The following is a 23,969-nucleotide window of genomic DNA, read 5'->3' as shown; positions in this document are numbered from 1 at the left end:
TTATCCTCCATGCATGGGGATTTGAGCATTCGGGTCATTTAAATTTTCCAGTTATCTGTGCATCCTATTAGCCTCAACCTACAAAAAAAAACTGATGGATAGCAATATTAAAATTAAATTGAGAATATCTATTAATTTATAAGAGCATCTTTGGATTCAGGAGAGGTCCCTGTGTACTGGAGATGTGTGAATGTACCCCCAATTGACAAAGGAGATCAAAGGGTGACAGGAGTAATTACAGAACTGTTAGCCTAACTTCTATTCCAGGAAAAATAATGGAGTCACTGGTTAAAGAAGTAAAGCAGGAATATCTAAACGGGAGTACAGTTATACTTCAGTCACAGCATGGGTTTGTTAAGGAGAGATGTTGTCTGACCAATTTCATTTGATACTATGATGCAGTGACAAAGAAACTGGATGCAAAAACTATTTTGATATTATATACTTATATTTCAGGAAAGCTTTTAATACTGTTGCACACAAGACACTACTGTACAAATTGGAGCAATGTGACATTAAGGGAAAGTTGCTGCGTGGATAAAGGAATGGTTGAGTGAGAGAAGAAAGTGTGGATATCAATGGACATTGCTCTTTGTGGATTAATGTTGTTATTAGAGTCTGCCAGGGTTGGGTGCTGGGCTAATGTCTAAGTCTGCAGAGGATACAAAGATTGGCAGGGTAGTTAACAAAAGTAATGAAGGGATGCTGCTGAAACAAGATCTAGAAAAATTAGACAGATGGGCTGAGAAATGGCAATTGAGTTTAACACTGACAAATGCAAGGTATTGCCATACTCCACTAATAACATTAGTCCACACTCTTTGTGGACTAATTGTATTAGTTGAGTCCACCAGGGTTCAGTGTTGGGCCCATTATTGTTTTCTGTATTTATCAATTATATTGATGAAAGCATATCAGGCTTAATATCCAAGTTTGCAGATGATGCAAAGTTTGGCACAGTAGTTAATGGCAGTAATGACAGTATGTTACTGCAAGAGGATCTAGAAAAGTTAGGCAGATGGGCTGAAAAATGGCAATTGAAGTTTAACATTGACAAATGCAAAGTACTGCAAGTGAGTAGCAGTGATCCCAGAATATCGTATCAATTGTGTGGTACTACACTCAGGGTAATGGAAAATGAACACGACCTGGGAGTAGCTGTGCAGTCAGATATGAAGTTCTCTGAGCAGTGCAGACAGGTGCCAGGACAGCTCATGGGGTTTTGGTCAATGATATACAGGAATTTTACTAATAGGGATAATGAAGTTTGTTTGTTATTTGGTTTTTAGGAGCATTAGCAACTAAGGCCATATTGCTCCGGGATATGCAGTGGTCATTCCCTGACCTTTCCGCATCCTCCGTTTTTGGTAGTGATGGGCTCAAACCCCGGTCTAATCAAGAAGCGTGTGCTACACACTGCTGCTCCTTCCCACCTGGCTACAGAGGTGCCGGATAAGGAAGTCATTATCCCACTGTATAAGGGAAAGGTCAGGCCGCATCTTGGGTACTGCATGCAGGTCTGGAGACCTCATTTTAGGAAGAATTTAGAGCTGGTAGAATGGGTACAGAGAAGGGCAACAAGATTGGTGAGGGGAACAAAGAGGCGCTTGTACCAAGAAAGGCTTCAGTTCTGCAAACTGCAGACTAGGCACCTGCAAGGTAATCTCTAATTGAGGTGTTTACAGATTTGAATGGCTTGAACAAACTCAATGCTGATGGGATTCTTCCTCTTGCTCAGACTACGCACACGAGGGAACATAAATTCAAACTGAAGAAGGATGGTTGCAGAATAGATGTGTGGAAGTTTGCCTTCAGCCAACAAGTGGTTGATTGTTGGATGAAGCTTCCATCCATCGTCGTGGAAGTGGATAGTTTGACCAAATTCAAGGAAAAACTAGACAATTAATGGAGGGGAAGGAGAGGTAAAATGGGATTATTTATTTATTTATTATTATTATTTTTTTTTTTTTTTTTTGCTGATGCTGTATAAGCTTGCTTTCTTGCATCATTTGCCACTAAATGGGTTGAGCACGCTGAATGGGTTGAGCACGCTGAATTCTGATGGATCCTTCCACTTGTTCAGATTACGAACCTAAGTGGGCATAAATTCAAATTAAGAAAGGACAGATATAGAATAGATGTGCGGAAATTTGCCTTTAGCCAGTGGGTGGTTAATTTCTCGAACAAACTTCCATCTGTTGTTGTGGAAGTTGATAGGCTGAATAAATTTAAGGAGGAACTGGACAGGCATTTGGAGGGAATGGTGTGATTTTTTTTTTTGGCTGATGCTGCATAAGCTCATACACTTGCTTTCTTGCATCACATGCATCATTTAACCAATAAAAAGTATGGATAAAACAACTAAAATTTAATTTATCAAACAAATAAAATTTATCTTATTTTAAATTTTTTTTTTAATAAAATACTTACTACTTGGTGGCAGGCTCCACCTGCCACAAAAACAGTAAGAACATTTGTGATCCACAAATCATCGTCGATATCTTCATTTATTTTTTCAACATCAACAGTACTGTTCATTCAAAATTCATCTTTAATAGTCAAACAGTTAATCAAGCTGCTTATTATTTTGAACAGAAATGAAGTGGTTAAGGATTCTGTTCAATCATTGGTGAAATGACTTAATTCAACACCATGACAATGTGTTAGCTCATAACATAATTTCTGAAAGTTTTTGTGCAGATTGGTGATCCATCTTACTCATCAGATTTCAAAGTAAGCAAAGCATATGCTGATGTTACACTTGGAAAAGTGTCTGAGTTTTGAAGTTCCATCATTGACCAGAAGACCTTCATAAAGCCTTCCCTCCATTTGTGGCTGTAATTGGCTAGTGTTAACCATGGCAATTCAGTCTTGTGAACATAATATACAACTTCCCTTTCTGTGATGAATCTGAAAAGTAACTTACTATCTGCATTAAAATTAGCCAAAGAAACTCTCTCCAGCCTAGCTGTGTGTGTGTGTGTGTGTGTGTGTGTGTGTGTGTGTGTGTGTGTGCGTGTGTGTGTGTTGGCTAGTTGATTTGGTAGTTGTTGGCGCATCGGCTTCTGTGGCCATATTGCACCTCCCAAGGTTTTTGCAGTACTTTGATCCAAGCCCGAGGCGGGAATCGAACCCGCGACCTTTGGGTTGCCGGGCAGGTACTTTACCCACTCGGCTAGCCCAGTCGGCTTGTGTTGGCTAGTAATACTGCCAAAACATGGTTGGATGAAGTGAAGATAACCCCAAACTCTAACACATTTGGTTACAATACTCTATTCCTTCAGTAAAATTACTAATACAACAATTTCTAAAAAAAAAAAAAAAAAAAAAATTTAAAAAAAAAAAAAAAAAAAAAAAAAACTTACTTTCAAACCTGTTCACAACAGAAAAATCTTCTTTACTATAAACTTTGTTCAGGCTTTGTCTGGAACGTTCATCATTTTGTACCTGAAGATTTTGTTCTTGGGCTGCAGTTAAAGTGTCCAAGCATCCTAACAAATGCAATGCCGCATGTGATCGACTTATTAATGTAGAAGGTCGCGTTGGTACAGCAAGTTCTGGACTGAGTATATGTGGAAGGGAATGTATAGTTTCTTTGGAAACTGCTGTTGAGGATAATGGAGAAGAAAAAGCTGATGAAGGTGAAGGAAGAGATGCTACACCAGATAATGTCCGTGACTCTGTAGCAATAATATTATATCGACTAATTCTCTGAGTGGAAGGGTTAAAGCTGCAAAGATAAATCACCTTATATATTAACTATTATTGCTGTGTACAAACAATTACAGGTATTGGCTTGAAAATTTTTATACAGTGTTCCCAGATGATATAAATACATCTAAACATATATAGATTACAGAGAATAATCCTATTTATAACTTTTTGGTACTTATCAGCCCCAAACTTATATTGTATGAAGCACACAAAGCAGCAAATATTCAAAACACAGGTAATCTGAATACCTTAACTTGTTTCATATCCTCCAAAAAAAGACAGTTCTATTTGAAACTAACTTCTTACATTCTTTATTTCCCTAATCAGCTCATAATTTTATGATGGTTTTTTAACTTGAGTTAAATTTTGCTCACATGGTTCCACTATCTTCTTGGCAATGTATTTAAGACTGGAAGTAAGAATTCCTGCTGGCTTAAACTTAGACTTTGTATTTTTAGCATTATATTTAATAATTTCTTTTAAATTAGTTTCTTTCATCTGCTAATTTATGCACATTTTTTTATATTCCTTCCATACTTTAATACTAGATCTTGTGATGCAATATACGGATTATATGCATAATTTTATTCCTCCATACTTGAAAACCAATTTAACATATCACAGAATGCAGTTTACATGTCAGTTGAACCCACAGTGCAGTTATTATTATATTTAATCTAATGTCTGTTGCATATGTGTATGTATCTGAATTTTTTGTGTTTGTGTATGTTATCTAATTTTTAAAACAGGCTTACTTCTATTTTTTAATAGATATAAGCCTCTATTAAAAATTAAAACTAAGTGTGTAATATATATTATAAAGATATACACAGAGTTGGCTTAGCATTAGCAATCCCTCCCTCCCCCCCTTGAGTAGCAATGGATTGGTCTGTGGCATTGATGAAGACTCAAAGTCAGGAAGGGCTAATATAAGATTGTGGTTTGCACATGTAGTGTGACCAGTTTTTGAGTGTCTTTGAGGAAGAATGGGGCAGCGCTGACATTTTTCCTACTTCAAACATGGAATAATTGTGTGGGCAAGACGTTCAGGATCCAGTATCTTGAAACATGGTAAGTTCCACCACAGCTACAGTTCTGTGGTGTCACGAATACCATGACTAACTCAACAGAATCAACCAGCCAAAGGTCAAACATGGGACAGCCACAATGTGGTCAATGCTCATGGTGAGTACCACGTGTTTTTGCCAGTTTGGTACTGGAAAAGCAGCAGTTACCCAGCTAATCAACCAGTAGCCAGTACCATGTAGGAATAGCAAGACCAATATTCAAAAGGGCTATATGCTAGACCAGGGGTGGGCAACCTTTTTAAATGGCAGGCCAAATAAAATGTCTGTGAGATTCACAAAGCCAAATTTTTTTTTGCTTTCCATGAGTTTTAGGATTATTTTTAGGATAATTAAAGTGGTGTATAATGAAAAAATTGTCAAAAACAGTTTTATGTTATTTATTGAAATATTTATACATACTCATACATATAATTCATTTTATTAATAAGATGTTTCACAATAAATATGTTAAAAACAATTTAATAACAGCAAATATAATAAAAACACAATAAACATAATTTCATGATATATATATATTGTTCGGTGGGCCTTTTATTATATATATTTTAAAAACGACCGCAGGCATTATGCATGTTCACAGGCCAGAGTTCGGGCTGCAGGTTATCTACCCCTGTGCTGTTTTGGAAATCCACAGTGTGTGGAGGGGCGTTGCAATAATTAATATGTTTAAATTTTTTTAATGGCTGCAAGTGGGCAGCTGGATGTTTCTGATTTAGTTTAAGTAATGACAAGTTTAAACTTATTCTTGGGCATTGCCAACTTAGCAGCTTCAGTGAAATTGTATATAGTAATGCATATAATTAATTATTGATTTCATATTGTCCACTAGTAATATCTCAATCTCTCTACTTCTATTTTCTTCTTTTCGGGAACGTCTCTTCCTTTCATTCCCTTTCCTACCTTACCATTTCCAATACTATTCCTTCTATTTTCCTTTCTTTGAAAATTCAGGGCTCCCAGGCTTGCCTGATAGTCCCAGTAAATGTCTCAAGCAGAAAGTGGACCCAGGTGTGCCTCCTGGGGACTTTGTGTCCCCTGGCTGTGAAGTTGCCAGCAACTCGAAGTTGGCACTCAACACTACATACATACACTACATACATACATACATACACTCAACATACATACTTGCATACACTTGGCAGCCTTGGCCTTATACCTTTTAAGATGCTACAGTGGCATATAGAGAAAACCTGGAGACCAAAATTAAACACACCTTGACCCCCTCAGCTAGATATCAGCTCATATAGTCAACTGCTGTCACAAGTACCCATGCTTAATGTGGGACACAAGAAACTGAGTGTTGCATGGGTACATGAAAATCTATCACCTGGTCTGATGAATCTCATTTCCAACTCTATCATGCTGATGGTTATTTATTGTTATTTTTTGATTTTTAGAAGCATTAGCAACTAAGACCATATTGCTCCGGGTATATGCGGTGGTCATTCCCACTTTTCCGCATCCTCCATATTTGGTGGTCACAGGCGCGAACCCCGATCTAATCAAGAAGCATGTGCTATGCACTGCTGCTCCTGGCAACCTGGCTACGGAGGCACCTTCATGCTGATGGACATATTCACATTTGGAGAAAGCAACAAGAGGCCATGGCACCTGGATGCACAATTGGTGTTTGGCAGCCTAGAGGCAGCGATGTTATATAGTTTGGTTACTGTTTTTGTGGCATGCCCTGGATTCTCTGATCACCATTTAATCAATGGCTCAATGGGAACAACTACCTTTCTATCACTGCTAACCAAGTACTCCCTTTCATGATGACAGTGTATCCAGACAACTTCAGCATCTATCAAGAAGATAATGTATCATGCCACAAGGCCCAGTAGGTTGCTAACTGGTTTCAGGAACATGACAATGAATTCTCCATTCTCCCATGGCTGTCCAATTGTTCATGTTTACGACCTACTGGAAAAGGACATTCAATGCTACAACCTTCCACCTGACAATGTGCACGCATTAGTGGACACATTGTGCAATGCATAGGTAGTAGTACCACATGACATCCAGTAATACCCTGTGGAGCCTATGCCAAGAAGAGATGTAGGGGCGGTATTTTTGCCCAGGCAAAAAGTGGCCCCATGAGGTATTTAGGTAGGTGTTGTTACTGCAAAGTCAACTCAGTGTATGTAATGTGAAAATATACAAGCCTCTTGTATATTTTCACATTATTTATCAAGACATTCATAATCATTAAAATTAAGCCTTTATTAGAATGTTTCCTTATTTTTTTTTATAAAAATTTTCCCTGTGCATTTCTTTATAAAAAAAATTAGTAATTTATGATTTAAAGTATGTCTCTGCATAGAAGCATAAACTTTCAGACTAGTAATTAATACATAGAAATGTGTGGGCAAAACCATAAATATATTTTTCGTATTTCAAATATGACCATTTAATGTGTTTTATATCAGCAATACAGATTAACTAAACTTTCTGTTGCTGTATACCTTGTAAAATGTCAAACGTTCTACCCTTGGTTAAGCAAAAAATTATGTAAGCATAAACTTTTTTTTCAAAAAAGAACTTTTTCAATATTTACCATTTATGCTAAGCATAAAATGTCTGATCAAAACTTTTTAGACTTTACTTATTTCAAAAGAAGCAGTGGAAGCATAGGTCCAAGATTATGAGTATTAATCACATAACTTGCTTGAATTGCTTCCTGTTCCACCTAAAAAGTAATGCACAATACATAGTGAATTTCACATCTGTTTTAGGCCTCTGCCTCAATCATAATGGATACAAAGACAGAACAAGATGAAGAAAGGGGAAAAAATGAGAAAGGGGAAAAAATGAGGAAGGAGGGAGAGGGGAAGGGAGAGTAAAGTTGTTCAGTGGTTAAAGTGCCTCTTAAATGGCCCAAAATCTGTCAAAGATGGCAGGTCAACCAGTAACTTCAAGCAGTGATGAAATGGTTACTAAAGTTTATGAAAAAATTCATTCTGATCAATAATGAACTATCTGAGAAATTTCTGATGAAACAGTATTCTCCTTTGAATTAAATCAAGCAATTGCGAATTATGGTCATGGCCATACTATGTAGCTGCTGAAATTTCAAACTGTCGAAATCAGAGTTATCGGAAAATTTAGACTTTTTTTTACTTAATAACATAAATTTTGTTTAATAAATATTAATTGTCCTAACCACATATATTAGCTTAAATTTCGCTAACAGTTTAATAAGCAACAATTTATTATTCATAGAGCCTCTTGTTATTGGCAATTTTGGGCAAAACATTTTATCCCGTAACTAGTAAATCGTAGCATAGTACATTGTAGCAGTTAATTGCAGCATTTCAAACTATAATAAATATACAGTTCAAAGGTCTTAAACAAATAGGCTTGCTTATTTTTTTGAATTTAGCTAAGTATCTATAAAATCAACAGTTATTTAGAAACATAACAGGTAAATATAACAGATAAATTTAGAATTAAATTATGCCCCAAAGAAGAGCAGCAAAGAAAAAACTGAAAAAGTGATAATACTTTGGCTTGGGACAGAACTGCTGATGACAGTTCTCTTGCAAATTAAAGGTACATTCAGTGTGTTACTAGCCACCCTTTTGCCAAGTTATCTGTAATAGGACATGAAACAACCAAAGAGGATGTCTTTGTGTGCTTTCATTGCAGAGAGTGTGAGGAGATTAAATGCCAACAGCATTCTGATGGGTTTATATGAGGTCTCGACGAACAGGATTGGTGTTCTCAAAGAAATTAAAAGGAGGACCCCATCAATCACTCAGCTGCCCATCAAATGCTGGAGACTACACTCATGGACCACAAGTCACAATGAAATCTTCCATAGCAAAAAGCACACAGAAAGTAATCTGTTAGTGGCTGCATATTTTGGGAAAGAGAGTATCCATGTGTTAGTCAAAGAATTTTCAACTCCCAGGAATACGTTTTTTGAAAAATTCTGCTGTTTTATTGACCTAATTGTCATATTAAATCATATTATATAAATAACTTTATAGTCCTAGTCACACTTGGTAGTTTATTTTTTAATTTAGCTAGAGATTTTGTAGGTTACTACTTAATATACAAAGAACCTTTGTATCGTTTGAATTTGCCACCATTATAATAGTATTATTGAGCGAGTGGTAGGAAAAATTCTAGTAATTTAATTTTTTCAATAAAATTACTAGAATTACACGATTCAAAGATTTGAATCATGTAAGTTGGCACTAGTTGGATAATTTTATTATACAGGGTGATTCTAAATGTGTCATAAAATTTACAGTCATATTCTACACCTCAAATTTGAAAAAAAATTCCAAATAAACATGGGTCAGCAAACTTCTTGTTTCTGAGATAAACTGATTTTAAGTTTGAACATGCATATGTGTTGACATGGAAAATATTTCTTGTATCAGATAAGAAATAGCAAAGTAAAACAGTTATAGTCGATATTATCTGTTTATGACATTACCATACGTAATGAAAACAAAGGTATGTATTTATGATTTCAGTTTATCAGTTTTGTAAGAGAGCCATGTTCTTTGATTCCTTTCTTATGTTAAAATAATGGGTAATGAATACACTTTTGCAGAAATGGCTGATATACATTTCTGTTATGGTTGTGCTAATGGGAATAGGCACATAGAGCTTTATCAAGAGTCCTTTCCTACTTGTGGAATCCCGCATGCTCAGACTTTCAGTCATCTTCATTCACCTTTGAGGGGAACAGTTCATTTTCTAAAAATGTACATGACACAGGAAGTGTTTGAACAGCAGCAACTCAAAAATCGCACACTCCATGCAACTGAAGATAATCATCTAAGCAGTACACAAAGGATTACAGCAACTGAAGATGTTTCACAGTCTGTTGTGTAGAGAATTGTACACGAAAACAGACTGTATCCCTATCACTTGCAATGAGTACAAGCTTTGTTAGAACCTGATTATCAACGTAAACTACAATTTTGTCAATGGTACTTGTATAAATGTATAGAGAATCCTTACTTCCTCCGTTATGTGTTCTTCACAGATGAGGCAATGTTCACAAGACATGGAATTATTAATTTCCTTAACACTCATATTTGGAGCAAAGAGAATCCACATGTGATTAAAAGAAAATCATTATTTGGGCAGGCATCCTTGGAGATGCATTGGTGGGTCCATATGTTTTACCAAATAGGCTGACAGGACCTCTGTACTGTGAGTTGTTAGAAAATTTGGTAGAAAATGTTCTTCCAAATTTATTAGATGTTCCAATTGAGAGAAGAATGCACGTGTGGTTCATGCATGATGGAGCTCTGCCACATTTCAGTCTTGTGGCCTGAGAATATCGTAATCATAACGTTCATAAGAGGTGGATATGTCGTGGTGGACCAGTTGCATGGCTGCCTCGATCACCTGATGTAAATCCCCTTGATTTTTATTTGTGGGATCACTTGAAATCAATAGTGTATTCTAGTCCAGTAGAATGTGTTGAAGAATTGCAGGCCACATTTTGAACACTTGTTGTGATTACTTGCACAATTATGGTAAGCTACATTCATACTAAAATAAAATTGATTTATCTCAGAAACAAGAAGTTCACAGACCCATTTTTATTAGGACTTTTTCTCAAATTCGAGGTGCAGAATACACCTGTATATTTTTTGACATTTGTTTAGAATCACCCTGTATATTACACTTAACTTAACTTTCAAGTGTAAGGGCATAGTCTAATACACATAATGTAAACTTGGTAGCATGGTAATATTATCACTAGGTAACTGGTGAATTGGAGTAGTTGAATTTGTTTGTTACTTATCGTTTATAATTGCTTAATGAACCACATTCTACTTCTGCTACCATTGTTAGCTAAAGTATTGAGTGCATGGTATGGGAATTCTGGTGTTTTAATTGTGGCAAATAGGTAGCTTGAAAGTTTGAATCAAGTACGTTGCTGTTAGATAAATTTAATATCTATTATAATTACTTAGAACTTACAAACTTAACAGTATAGCATTATACATATAACTTACATTTTACAGGGGATAGGAAATACATATACCACAAGCTTGATATTGCAATATATTTATATAATTAATAACATACACTTCATAGTGTATGTTATTAATTATATAAATATATTGCAATATCAATTCATAATGCAGTAATAACACTATGCTGGTGCATAGTGTTATTACTGCATTAGGTAATAACACTATGTTGGTTTAGTGATGTATTTTAACTTATACCGAATTTGAATGAAAATCATGCCTCAGACCGCAGTAAAGCAAAGGGCTCTTTGCTTTGCTGAGTTTGAAGCACCAGAGCAGCAAAGCAAAGGAACAGGACATATTGCCAAGGGGGATATCTTTGTATGTTTTCAATGCAAGGAGAGTGAGGATATTAGGTACCAATCAGCATTGTTATGAACCTTTTATGAGAGCTTGAAAAACAGGGTGGATGCCCTCGAAGCATTTAAATTGGGGACACAACATGCTCTCAGTGGCCCGTATCATTGCCAGAGCTTGCACTTGATCATCAGGCAACACAGTGGCACATTGTGTTGCCTGAAGATCAAGTGCAAGATGAGCAATCCCCAAGTCAGAATGCACTGGCCCCACAGAAGCTAGTTGTTGTCGATAACTCTTTTGTCAGGAAAACTGGAAATATATTGTGCAAAACAGATAGGTGGCTGCCAGGTACAAAAGTAGATGATGACATAGAGCAGATATCTTTTTAGGCACAAAAGGTGATACCGATGTACACGTTTGCAATTATGACATTAAGAGTAAGTCTGCAGACTTACTTAACAAGTACTGGGCAATGTTTAAAAAACTCACAAGGGTAAAATTTGAAAGTGTCAGCAAATTCTGCACAGATATGATGGAGGGAGCAATTTTTGAAAAAAAAATTGCAGGTAAGGGTTAAATTTGAAGGTGTCTGTAATTCTGTACAGAAATGATACAAGGGAGCATATGATGAGAGCCTTGTCAATTAATTCAGCCCTGGACAGATTGCGCAAGGCTAATGGGGTAGAATTTTTCTTTTTCTCTGGTCTGTGCTTGTTAACAGGAGAGACTGCTTCTATATGGATGGGATACACTTAAATAGAAAGGGCACAAGAATATTTGCTGAATGAGAATATGAGCATGTAAGAATGAGAATATTTGCTATATGCTTTGCAAGAATAAATAATATTAAGAGTAGAGGATCTCCAGACTTAACAAGTAGTGGCAATGTTGAAAAAAAAAATGCAAGGGTTAAATTTGAAGGTGTCTGTAATTCTGTCCAGAAATGATACAAGGGAGCATATGATGACAGCCTTGTCAATCAACGAAGCCCTGGACAGATTATGCAAGGCTAATGGGGTAGAATTTTTTACAGGGTGGTCTGTGCTTGTTAACAGGAGAGACTGCTTCTACAGGGATGGGATACACTTAAATAGAATGGATGCAAGAATATTTGCTGATGCTATCAAGGCAGTGTTAAGTGGGTCAGAAAACTGCTACCATGGGGGTATACTAATAGTTTAACAATAACCGCAGGCAGAGGTGAAAGTAATTCTTGCACTGCTTCTATTGAATCAGCAACAGCCTGGAAAGTAAGGTGCTGGGGAGTCATCATGAAACAAGTAAATACATGAGCTGTGTTAGGGTAACAAGAGTAAGACCAGGTGCATGTATACTTGCATGTATACCAATGCTAGGGATACAATAAATAAATTTGAATCGCTGGTGAAGACATCAAATGCAGACACTGTTGGGACATTAGAAACATGATATCACTCAGATATAAGGGATGTAGAATTTGAATATAGGGAGTACAAATGTATAAAAAGAATAGAGGGTGGGGGGTTAATTATGCTTAGTTAAGCAGCACATAAAAATCTAAGGCAGTGCACCTCCAGTTGACATGGGTGAACAGTACAATATTGCATCGATTTGGTGTGACATAAGCATGGGAAAATAAAAATGAATGTAGGAGTGTGTTATAGGCCTAAGGACTCTAATGAGTACAATAAACATCTGTACAGAGAAATACAGTAGGCCAGTAAATCAGAATGGTTTATAATGCGGGATTTTAACTCTCCAGATATTGACTGGAACTTGTGGGTTGGACACACACACACACACGTGCACGCAAGCAAGCAAGAATTTTATGGATTTATTGAATGACTGTTTTCTATGCCAGAATGTTAAAGAAGTGACAAAAGAAAGCAATACTCCTGATCTAATTATCAACAGCAATGCTTCATGCGTTAAGAGCCTGCAGGTAAAAGACCTTCTGGGTTGCAGTGATCACAGTGTGCTGATGTGGGATTTAATTAAAGACATAACTACTGTCCAGAGGAAAGGAAAGGGCTTTTGCTTAAGTAAGGGTAACCACAGTATTCTCAGACAGTTTTTAAATTCTATACATTGGGACCATCTGATGATGATATATACAGCAAATACTAAATGGGAAACACTGGGGAAGTAAGCATAGGAGCTACTAGGGTTTTCAAAAGTTAATCAAACTCTAAGAGGGAACTAAATAATTTTGTGATAACTGAGAGGAAAGTGGAACAGAAACCGTTGAAGCGAAACATAAAAAATGGCACCTGGGGGATCTATCCAATTTTATTAAGGAAGGCATCAAGGGGGTAAGCAAACCCTATGCCATAATTATGAGAGCATCTTTAGATTCAGGGAAGGTCACTGAGGACTGGATATATGAAAATCTATCTCCAGTTCACAAAGGGCAATCAAAAGGTGACATGAGTAATTACAGACCTGTTCACTTAACTTCTGTTAGTTCCAGGGAAATTAATAAAGTCACTCATTAAAGAAGTAATGAAGAGCCACCTATAGAGAAGTGCAGTTACACTGCAGTCACAGCATGGATCTGTTAATGGGCAATCATGTCTGACTAATCTGACTGGGTACTATGATGCAGTAACAAAGGAACTGTTAGCAAAAAAATAATTGATATCATACACTTGGATTTCAGAAAGGCTTTGGATACAGTTGTAGATAAAAGAATGCTGTACAAATTGGAGAAGAGTGCCTTTAAGGGCATGTTACTGTTGTGGATAAAGGGAAGGTTGATTGGGAGAAGACAAGAGTGTTATCAATGGACGCTACTGTTTTTTAGACTAATGTTATTAGCGGACTCCTCCAGTGTTTGGTGCTGTGACAATTGTTTTCTGTATTTGTTAATGATATTGATGAAGGTACATAAGGCTTAATGTCTAAGTCTGCAGATGATAAAAAGGTTGGCAAGGTGGTTAATGAGAGTAATCAAGGTAAGCTACTGCAACAAGATCTAGAAAAATTAGACAGATGGCCTGAGAAATGGCAAAGCAAATGAAGTTTAATATTTACATATATGAAGTACTGCATATGGGTAGCAGTTATCCCATATTAATGTACCAACTGTGTAATACTAGAACTTGGGGTAGTGGCAAATGAAAAAGACCTGGGGGTATTGTGCAGTCAGATATGAAATTCTCCTAGCAGTGCATCCCATCATCCCACAGGGCCAGTTCTGCTTGCCTAAAGTGGCCCGCTGGGCACTCACATCCTTTTGTACAAGCTTTGAGTCAAGCAAGCCAGACTTCTCACCCATTTAAAGTTTGAGAATAGGTTGAGGTCATTTTGTCCCCAAGGCCTCTAATCATCCAAATCCAATATAAATGAAAATCCAATCAGCTTTCCTGACACAGGCTGTCAGGAAAACTCATTGGATTTTGTCTATGATATATAGTAATTTGCTAGCAGGGATGATTATCCCATTTTATAATGCAATGGTCAGGCTACACCTTGAGTACTGGAGGCCTCGTTTCAGCAAGGATGCAGATCTGCTGGAACAGGTACAAGAAGGGTAATGAGATTGGTGAATGGAATAAAAGGATGCTCTTACCTAGAAAGGTCTCAGTTCTGCAAATTATAGCATCTTAAAACTAGTCAACTACAAGATGATCTGACTGAGGTGTTTAAGACTTTGAATGGATTGAGCAAGCTCAATGTTGATGGCATTGTTCCTCTTGCTCACTCTACACACAAGAATAGACAACTTCAAACTGAGGAAGTATGGTTGCAGGATAGATGCAAGGAAATTTTCCATCAGCCAGTGGGTAGTTAACTGCTAGAATAAATTTCTATCTGTTTTTGTGGAAGTGGACAGTTTGAATAAATTCAAGCAAGAAATAGAAAAACTAATAAAGAGTGAAAAAAAAAATACCTTCACAATGATTTTCATTGGCATTGCACTACTTCAAATAATACACCAAATACAGTGGAACTCCGACAATTAACACAGGTTTCCTATTTTTGAGAGAAACCTCACAGGTGCAGTGTCCTACATATATACAGGATTAAGGTTTTTCTGATGTAATGTTGATGGAAGTGCTTAAACAGTTGGCAGTAGAAAGAAGCACACAAAAGTAGCAACCAACATTAACACTGAGATAAAGCATATATGAGTGATTTGTATAACAGAATTTAACTGACATAAGCATATGTAGTGCTCAAATGAGTTCAGATTGTAAGGCACTAGCTGAACACACTGGGAATACCATTTCAGACTGAACATTCATCACTATCTCAACTTCAACTTCTTAGTTCTGACTATGAATATGGTTTTTCCAGGTGCCACTATATAAAGATAAATTATCTTCTGCTTTGTACTATGTATCAAACAATAGAGTTCAAGATAAATAAAAGCTTGTTTTTTATTGTTTAACTTTATTTCAGTGTTTCTAATACATATATATACTTACACTCAGTGATCAATGAATTATGACCACCTACCTAATACCGTGTTGGGCCACCGTGTGCACAGATAACAGTCACTATTTGCCTAGGCACTGACTCCACTAGTTGTCTGAAGACATCACAGTGACAGCATAAATGACAGTTGTGTGTCCATACACCTCACTTCTTGTTCCAAAACATCTCACAGATGTTCAATTGGATTGTCAAACGAATTTGGAGGCCAATCAAGATGAGTGATATTTTCGCTGTGTTCCTAGAACCACTCGGCACAGTGTGGGCTTGATGACGGGATGCACTGTTTTCTTGGAAGATCTCGTTTCAGTCCTGGAACAAATGCAACATAGCAGGACACACATGTCCTAACAGCTGCTGGTAGACCTGACCAGTGAAACTGGGGGTCACATGCTCTATGGGTCTTATGTGCCCCATAATAAACAACCACTGCCACCTGACTGGTGGGCACCATGTACAATGGGTCCATGGATTCGTGTTACTTGTGCCACACATATGAAGGCATCCATCGTGTGTTGCATCAGATATTTGGACTCGTCTGACCAGCAAACTCACTTTCAGTCTTCCAGTGTCCAATAAGCATGTTGTTGATGCCACAACATTTGCCATCAACAATGATCTGTAGTGAGGAGAGGGTGTCTGCTGTGGAACCCCATATGTCTGAGTGTGTAGCACATCATCATTTGGGATAGTGTTCTTGCAATCTGCATACTGTATTATGATGTCAACTGTCACACAGTGACCCGCCGTTCAGCCCATAAGATGCACAGCCCCCTTCACTCACCATGAACATCCACCTCATGTAATTCTTTACAGGAGGTGATTTGACCTGTTCAATGCCATTCTTTGTACATCTTAACCATGGTGGGCTGTGAGCAACTGACAAGAAGTGCCATTTCCAACATGGAAGTAAACGATGCATGAGCTCCGTCAATAATGTCCTTTTGAAACTTTGTGATATGTTTACTACATACAATAACTTACTTTATCACTCTCTTTTACCTGCATTAAGAATCTGAAAGTAAAAGGCCAAGTGCCTCTGTAGCCAGGTGGGCAAGAGTAGCCTTGCGTAGCACATGCTTCTTGATTAGACCGGGGTTCAAGCCTGTGACCATCAAATACGGAGGATGCGGAAAGGTCAGGGAATGACCACCGCATATCCCCAGAGCAATATGGCCTTAGCTGCTAATGCTCTTAAAAACCAAATAACAAACAACAACAACAGTAAAAGGCTCACTGAGTGGCAGCAATCACAGTGTACTACTATGGAATTTAATTAAAGATATAACTACTCAAAGGGAAAGGCTTCTGCTTTCGTAAGGGTGACTACAGATATGTCAGACAGTTTATAAATTGTATGCAGTGGGACCAAGTGATGACGGTGGGGGTGTATTCAGGAAGTAATCAAAGAAGCTACTAGGCGTTTCATGCCAACAAAGAAATACTGTTCAAGACTTAGACCTAAATGGATGACTATTGAGACACATGGCAGAGAAGAAAAGTGCATGAAATGCATATAAATTATCAGGTGATACAGAAGCCTATGATAGATATAAATTACTCTGTAATCAAGTCACAAAGGAGGTTAGCCAAGCTAAGGCAGATGAGAAGTCTCTGGCAAAGAATTCAAAGAAAAACAGCAAAGACTTTATGCTATTTTAATAGAAGGGATTGAATCACATTGGGCCACTTGATGTCTATGGATTAACTGTTGATGACCCTGCTCAGGTTACAGACAAACTGAATAGGTATTTTGCATCTACATTCACACAGGAGGAATTCCAGAAGTTGATCAAACTCTAATGAGGAACTAAATGATTTTACAATAACTGAAAGGAAAGTGAAGGAGAAGTTGTTGAGGATGGACATAAAAAAGGCACCTGGGGCAGATGGAATCTATCCAATTATAATGAGACAGCAAAGGAGGTAAGCAAACCCTCAGCCTAATTATAAGAGAATACTAGGATTCAGGGGAGGTCCCAATAGACTGGAGAGTGCAAATATATCTCCAATTCATAAAGGGGGATCAAAAGGCAACAAGAGTAATTACAGACCTGTTAGCTTGATGTCTGTTCCAGGAAAAATAATGGAATCACTGATTAAAGAAGTAATGCATGACCATTTGGATATGCATGCAATTATACTGCAATTACAGCATGGTTTTGTCAAGGGGCAGTCTTGTCTAACTAATCTGATAGGTTACTACGATGAAGTGACCTAGGAACTGAATGCAAAAAATAATTTTGACATCATCTACTTAGATTTCAGGAAGGCATTTGATACTGTTGCACATAAAAGACTGCTGTGAAAACTGAAACAATGTGATATTAAGGTCAAATTAATGCTATGGAAAAAGGGTTGGTTAAGTGAAAGAAGACAGAGTGGTTATCAATGGGAATTGCTCTTTGTGCACTAATATTATTAGAGGAGTTATTATTGATGATATACCTTCATCAATGTTATTGATAAATACTGTTGAAGGTATATCAAGTTTGATGTCTAAGTTTGCAGATGATACAAAAGTTGGCGGGGTGGTTAACAACAGTGATCAGGGTGAGCTACTGCAACAAGACCTAGGAAACTTGGGTTAAGTGCTGATAATTGGCATTTGAAGTTTAACATTGACAAATGCAAGGCACTGCACATGAGTAGCAGTAACCCCAGAGTAACTTATCAAATGTGAGATACTACACTCACGTTAGTGGAGAATGAAAGAGAGCTGGGGGTAATTGTGCAGTCAGACATGAAATTCTCAGAGAAGTGCAGACATGCTGCCAATACAGCTCATGGGGTTTTTTCAATGATATACAGAAGCTTTGCTAGCATGGATAAGGAGATGATTATCCATTTGTATAAGACCATGGTTAGGCTGCATCTTGAGTACTGTATACAGGTCTGGAGGCCTCACTTTATGAAGGATGTAGATCTGTTGAAACAGATGCAGAGAAGGGCAATCAGATTGTGTGGAGGGAAGAAAAGGGTGCTCTTAGCTAGAAAGGCTTCAGTTCTGCAATTTGCAGCATCTCAAGACCAGGCACCTGGGGGAAATCTAATTGAGGAGTTTAAAGCCTTGACTGGATTGAGTAAACTGAATGTTAATGGTATTCTTCCACTTGTTGAGACTATACACGAGGGGATATAAATTCAAGTTGAGGAAGGATGGTTGCAGGATAGATGTGTGGAAGTTTTCCTTCAAGCCAGTGGGTAGTTGGTTGTTGGAACAGGCTTCCGTCTGTTGTTGTGGAAGTGGATGGGTTGAACAAATTCAAAGGGAAACTAGACAAATTTTTGGAGGGTATGGATGGGTGAACTGTGTTTTTTTTTTTTTTTTTAATGGCTGATGCTATATAAGCTTGCTTTCTTGCATCATTTGCCATTACTACCACTCAGAGCCAGAACTATGGTGGGGCGAGCAGGGCCCTAGCCCTAAGCACAGCATTTTAAAGGTGCACTCGATCAGTTATGTATTTTAAAATTACTTCATTTAATTACAGTCCGACTTCTGTTTAATGAACTTATTTATAGCGAATTTCTTAAAATTTCTTTTGATAATTAAATTTAAAATAGTTTCCATAGAATGAAAAAAATTTCCATATAACAAGCTGATTACGAAAGACTTAACTTTGCAAGCATTGTTCCCACCTCCCCTTTAGGCAATTAGAAAGTGTGAATTAAGGGTTAAAGGAATAACCATTCTGCAATGTTAGTGGTGCTTGTAAAACCTGTACAGCCACCTATCCCACACACCGAGAAGTTGCACTAGAATATGCTTGCCATAGCCAGTCAGAAGATTAAGGCATAATCCCAACAGAGATAATGACCTCTGGTCAACCAGTTTTGTGGTTCCACTTTACTCCGGAAAACAGTCATCTGTTTTTCGGAGAAGTTAGTGATCCACGCCTTTCAGAAAATTTCTCCTGTCTATGGTCATGTTCAATATCTCAGTGATTCTGACATTTTGGACAGTATTCAAAGAACTAGTGACTCTAGCAATATCAGGGGTCAAATGAGGGCAACTAAGATATTTAAATAAACTTTCCAAAGATGAAATGTTGGCAGAGTTTGAAACTGCATCGAGGGCTTCACTGTGAACAAAATGTTCCTAAATACAGGAAATAATTAAGAAAAAAAAAAATTTACAGCATTTGTACCATGTTCAGCACATAGCCTTCATTTAGCTGCTGTACACGCAACATCAATAATATTTGGAATGATCAGTTTTTTTGGAGTTGTTCAAAGAATATTTACTTTTTTTCTGATTCCACTAGTTGCTGGGAAATTTTAACGAATACTTTGAAGATTTCACTTAAAGGACATACAGACACACAAGATGATCGTCCAAAGAAAGAGCTATAAAATCTTTGCTCTTACAAATAACAAAAGTTCATGAAGTCTTAATACTGAAGATATGTCTGCAAATGCAGAAACTATCAATATTGCTCAAAGTCTGCTTTTACAAATAGACTTTTACAAATCCATTTTTATGCAGATTGGCTATATGGAATAAAATTCTTCATAATACTGATGTGTAAATAAAGCATTGTGAAATAAAAAGCTTTGCATACATAACTCTTCCCAATTAATAAGCAGATTGATAAAAAATCTCGAAGAACTTTGGGAAAATGAATTTCAAGATATTTTCAGATATGCTGCTACCACAGCAGAAAAAATGGATATACCAGCTACATTTCCAGATGAAAGAAAAAACAGAATGATACTTTACGGATTTTTGGACAATTTCAATTTATCTGCAGAACAACAATTTTGTTCTTAAGTGGACTTAAGCACTAGATTTGAAAAACTGAATACTATTTCTTCAGAGTTAATTTTCTATTTGGAACTTCACTTGCATTAATTAATAAATCTGGCTTGCAGAAGGCTGCTTCTGAACTTGCATTAAAATACAACAAAGATTTAAATGTGTCGAATATTTCAACAAAAATTGAAAGTTTCAAATCACGTTTATCAATTCAGCAGGATATAAAATTTGAAACCCCCTTTCAACTTCTCTAATTCATTCATGAGTATTGTCTAATAGATTCTTATCCAAACATAGAAACAGCATTATGAATTTTTCTTACCTTGCCTGTAACAGTAACTTCTTGTGAAAAATCCTTCATTAAACTTAAACTGATTAAAAATCACCTCAGATCAACACCTGGACAAGATTTACTAACCAACACAGCAACTATATCCATTGAAAATCATGTTGCACAAAACATAAATTATGATAAAATTATTGATGATTTTGCTTTAGCAAAAGCGAGAAAAATTCTATTAAAATAATAATTCTTCATTGCATATTCTTAGTTTATGTTATAATATATTAAAATTACTCTATTATATTTTGAAATATTTCGTTTCTAGGATTTTATTCTAGATATATAAACAAACTATCTGTGATTTTTTTATTTCTTTGTAGTTATACATATTTTCTTTGTAGTTTATATAGAAACAAGTCTCTGCAGATATAAACAATATTTGGAAGTTTCTTTTTCTTTGATATTTTTGTTTTGTTATATTTATTTTATTATTTAAATTATTTTATTAATAAATATATGCAATCATAGATTGTTACAATAGTAATTTTTATAAATTCATAAAGGTTGACTACCTACATATAATTGAAGCATACTTATATTGCTTTTACCCCAGGAGTAAAATTGTCTAGTTCCATCTCTGCTGATGCTACTACTTTGCGACAAGGTGCAAATTACCACCACACTAGCATGCAGAGCTGTTCGGCTTTCCAGTGACAGTCCATTACGAGGGGATGGGGGAGAAAAGAGAGAGAGAGAGAGTGTGTGTAAGCCAAATATTATATAAAGGGAAACAGAAGAAAGTGAAAAAGAAAAAAGGAAAGGAGCAAAGATATTTATGTACAAGGGCTACTGATACAGAGAAAGTACCCAACAACCATAATAAATATAAGTGATATACATATTTAAATATGATATGTATGTGATATACATATGTATATATAAGCAAATAAGTGAAATTAAAAGATTGAAGAAATATAGAAAAAATAGAAAGGACAGAAACAGAGAAAAGAAATATAGAAAACAGCAAAGAGTTTTTTGTGCAATTCTGGTGGTTGACTCATGATTATGACAGCAGGGTTGTGTGATATATGACAACATATTTATCTTTTTTTATTTTTATTTGTAAACTTGTGTAAATTTTTTTTTTTTTTTACATATACCACAATTTCCTTTTTTTTATTTCTTTGCTCTTTTTACTCATTACCATATTTTTATTTCTTTGCTCATTTAATATCTCACACACACACACACACACACACACACACACACACACACACACACACACACACACACACACACACACACACACACACACACACACACACACACACAGTGCTGCCACTTTATTAGGTACACCTACCTAGTAGCGCGTTGAGCCTCCTTTAGCCTTCAAAATAGCCGGAATTCATCTACGCATGGATTGAACAAGATGCTGAAAATGTTGAGCAGGAAGGGAATACCAAGCAGTTCCTTGAGATTCGACAGAGGTAGGCCTGCACCGAACAGCCCTTTCCAGCTCATCCCAAAGATGTTCAATAGGGTTGAGATCTGCGAACTGAGCAGTTCACTGCAGCAAAGAAAAGTCATTGTCATGTTCCTGGAACCATTCCATAGTGATTCGGGCTTTGTGTACCAGCGCATTATACTGCTGGAAGTAACCATCTGACTGAGGATAAACTGCTAACATGAATGGATGCACTTGGTCAGCAATGATGTGCCATTCAGACGTGAATCTATGGGTATCGATGGACCCAATGTGTGCCAAGAAAACAATCCCCACATCATAACACTGCCCCCACCACCTTGCACGGTAGTAGTCAGACATGACGGTTCCATGGATTCATGTTGTTTTCGCCAAATTCTGAGCCTTCAATCAACATGATGCACCAGGAACTTCGACTCGTCAGACCAAGCAACTGTTTTCCAATCCTCAATAGTCAAGTGCTAGTGTTGCTGTACCCACAGGAAGTGTGCTCTCTTATTCTTCATTGATAACAAAGATATGCGATGTGGCCGTCGGCTGTTGTAGCCCATTCGCGACAAAGTGCAACTAGTGGTCCGTTGTGATTTTTTTTTTTTTTTTTTGGTAGTTGTTGGCGCATAGGCTTCTGTGGCCATAATGCATCTCCCAAGGTTTTTGCAGTACTTTGATCCAAGCCCGAGGCGGGAATCGAACCCGCGACCTTTGGGTTGCTAGGCAGGCACTTTATCCACCCGGCTAGCCCGGTCGGCGGTCCATTGTGATATTTTGTTTGAGCACCAAGGTTGTATTCTGATGTGATGTGCAACGTTGTGGCCCATCTGTTTGCTTGCACAATTCTAGCCATCCTTCTCTGGCCTCTCTTTCATCAACAAGCAATTTTCTTCCAGAGGAGTGCCTTTGAGAGGATGTTTTCTGTTTGTTGCACCATTCTCGATACACCCTTAAAACTGTGGTGCGTGAAAAGTTGAGGAGAACTGCCATTTCAGAGATGCTTTATCCAGCACGTCTTGCACCTACTACCATGCCACATTCGAAGTCCATTAGATCACTCCTTTTCCCCATTCTTGCTACGGTTTGTATGCTTAACTGATACTAGAAAGGTTGTTCTGCTGTATTTATATCCACAACTGTCGTCATGTGACTTGCAACATTGTGGGACAAACCATTTGTGTGTACAGCAGGAGTGTACCTAATAAAGTAGCAGTACACAGTGTGCACACGCGTGTGTGTGTGTGTGTGTGTGTGTGTGTGTGTGTGTGTGTGTGTGTGTGTGTGTGTACAGTGGTGGTCCATAATTCATGGTACAACTAGCAAGAGGCTGATTCTTCTTGAAAAAATAAGTTGAAATTGCAGAATAAATTTTTTTCATATGAGGCTTCGTTTTTGAGAAAATCGACTTTAAATATTAGTTGAGTATGCGTGCAGCACTTGACTAAGACACCATTAAGCAGATCTTGATACTAACCACTATTTACTCTTCTGTTTACAGTGTCCAGTGTGTACTTTAACATAAGGTATGTAAATTAAAATGAGACACGATATTTGGGCTCTTCTCACTAGATTATCTTGAAGCCTTTCCAGTGCGTTTCCAGTTTTTAACATTTCAAATGCCAGTACAATCCGTTCCATCAATTGCACAAGACTGATGATGTCTTCGGAATACACGATTGCTCTGATATGACCTCATTTCAAAAGTCTAAAGGTGTCAAAATCCGGTGACCATGGTAGACAAGCAATTTTTCTGCCATGACCAATCCAACATTCATATCACTCATTTAAAAAGTTCCTCACTTCTTGAGTAAAATGAGCTGGGGCACCATAATGCTGGAAAATCATAGTTCTTCTAGTATCCAAAGATACATTTTCTAATAGTCTAGAGAATTCGTTGCATTAGAGGTGTAAGTACAATGCACCCCTTAAA

At 37.1% G+C, this 23,969-nt stretch overlaps 1 protein-coding gene across 4 annotated transcripts in view; it reads right to left on the bottom strand.

The window, feature by feature from the left end:
* The window catches only part of hiw (MYC binding protein highwire), a 1,043,263-nt gene that overhangs the window by 684,932 nt on the left and 334,362 nt on the right, over positions 1-23,969 (bottom strand). For all 4 annotated transcript variants that reach the window (XM_090372846.1, XM_090372865.1, XM_090372875.1 and 1 more), the window contains exon 25: positions 3,366-3,730. In XM_090372846.1, coding sequence (XP_090228972.1) covers positions 3,366-3,730 — 365 coding nt within the window. The remainder of the gene's footprint in view (positions 1-3,365; positions 3,731-23,969) is intronic.

Source organism: Mastigoproctus giganteus, chromosome 1 (assembly GCF_048544385.1).
Source record: "Mastigoproctus giganteus isolate SK-2022 chromosome 1, ASM4854438v1, whole genome shotgun sequence".
In the NCBI taxonomy this organism is placed as follows: Eukaryota; Metazoa; Arthropoda; class Arachnida; order Uropygi; family Thelyphonidae; genus Mastigoproctus; species Mastigoproctus giganteus.
This window is presented reverse-complemented; position numbering and strand designations above follow the sequence as displayed.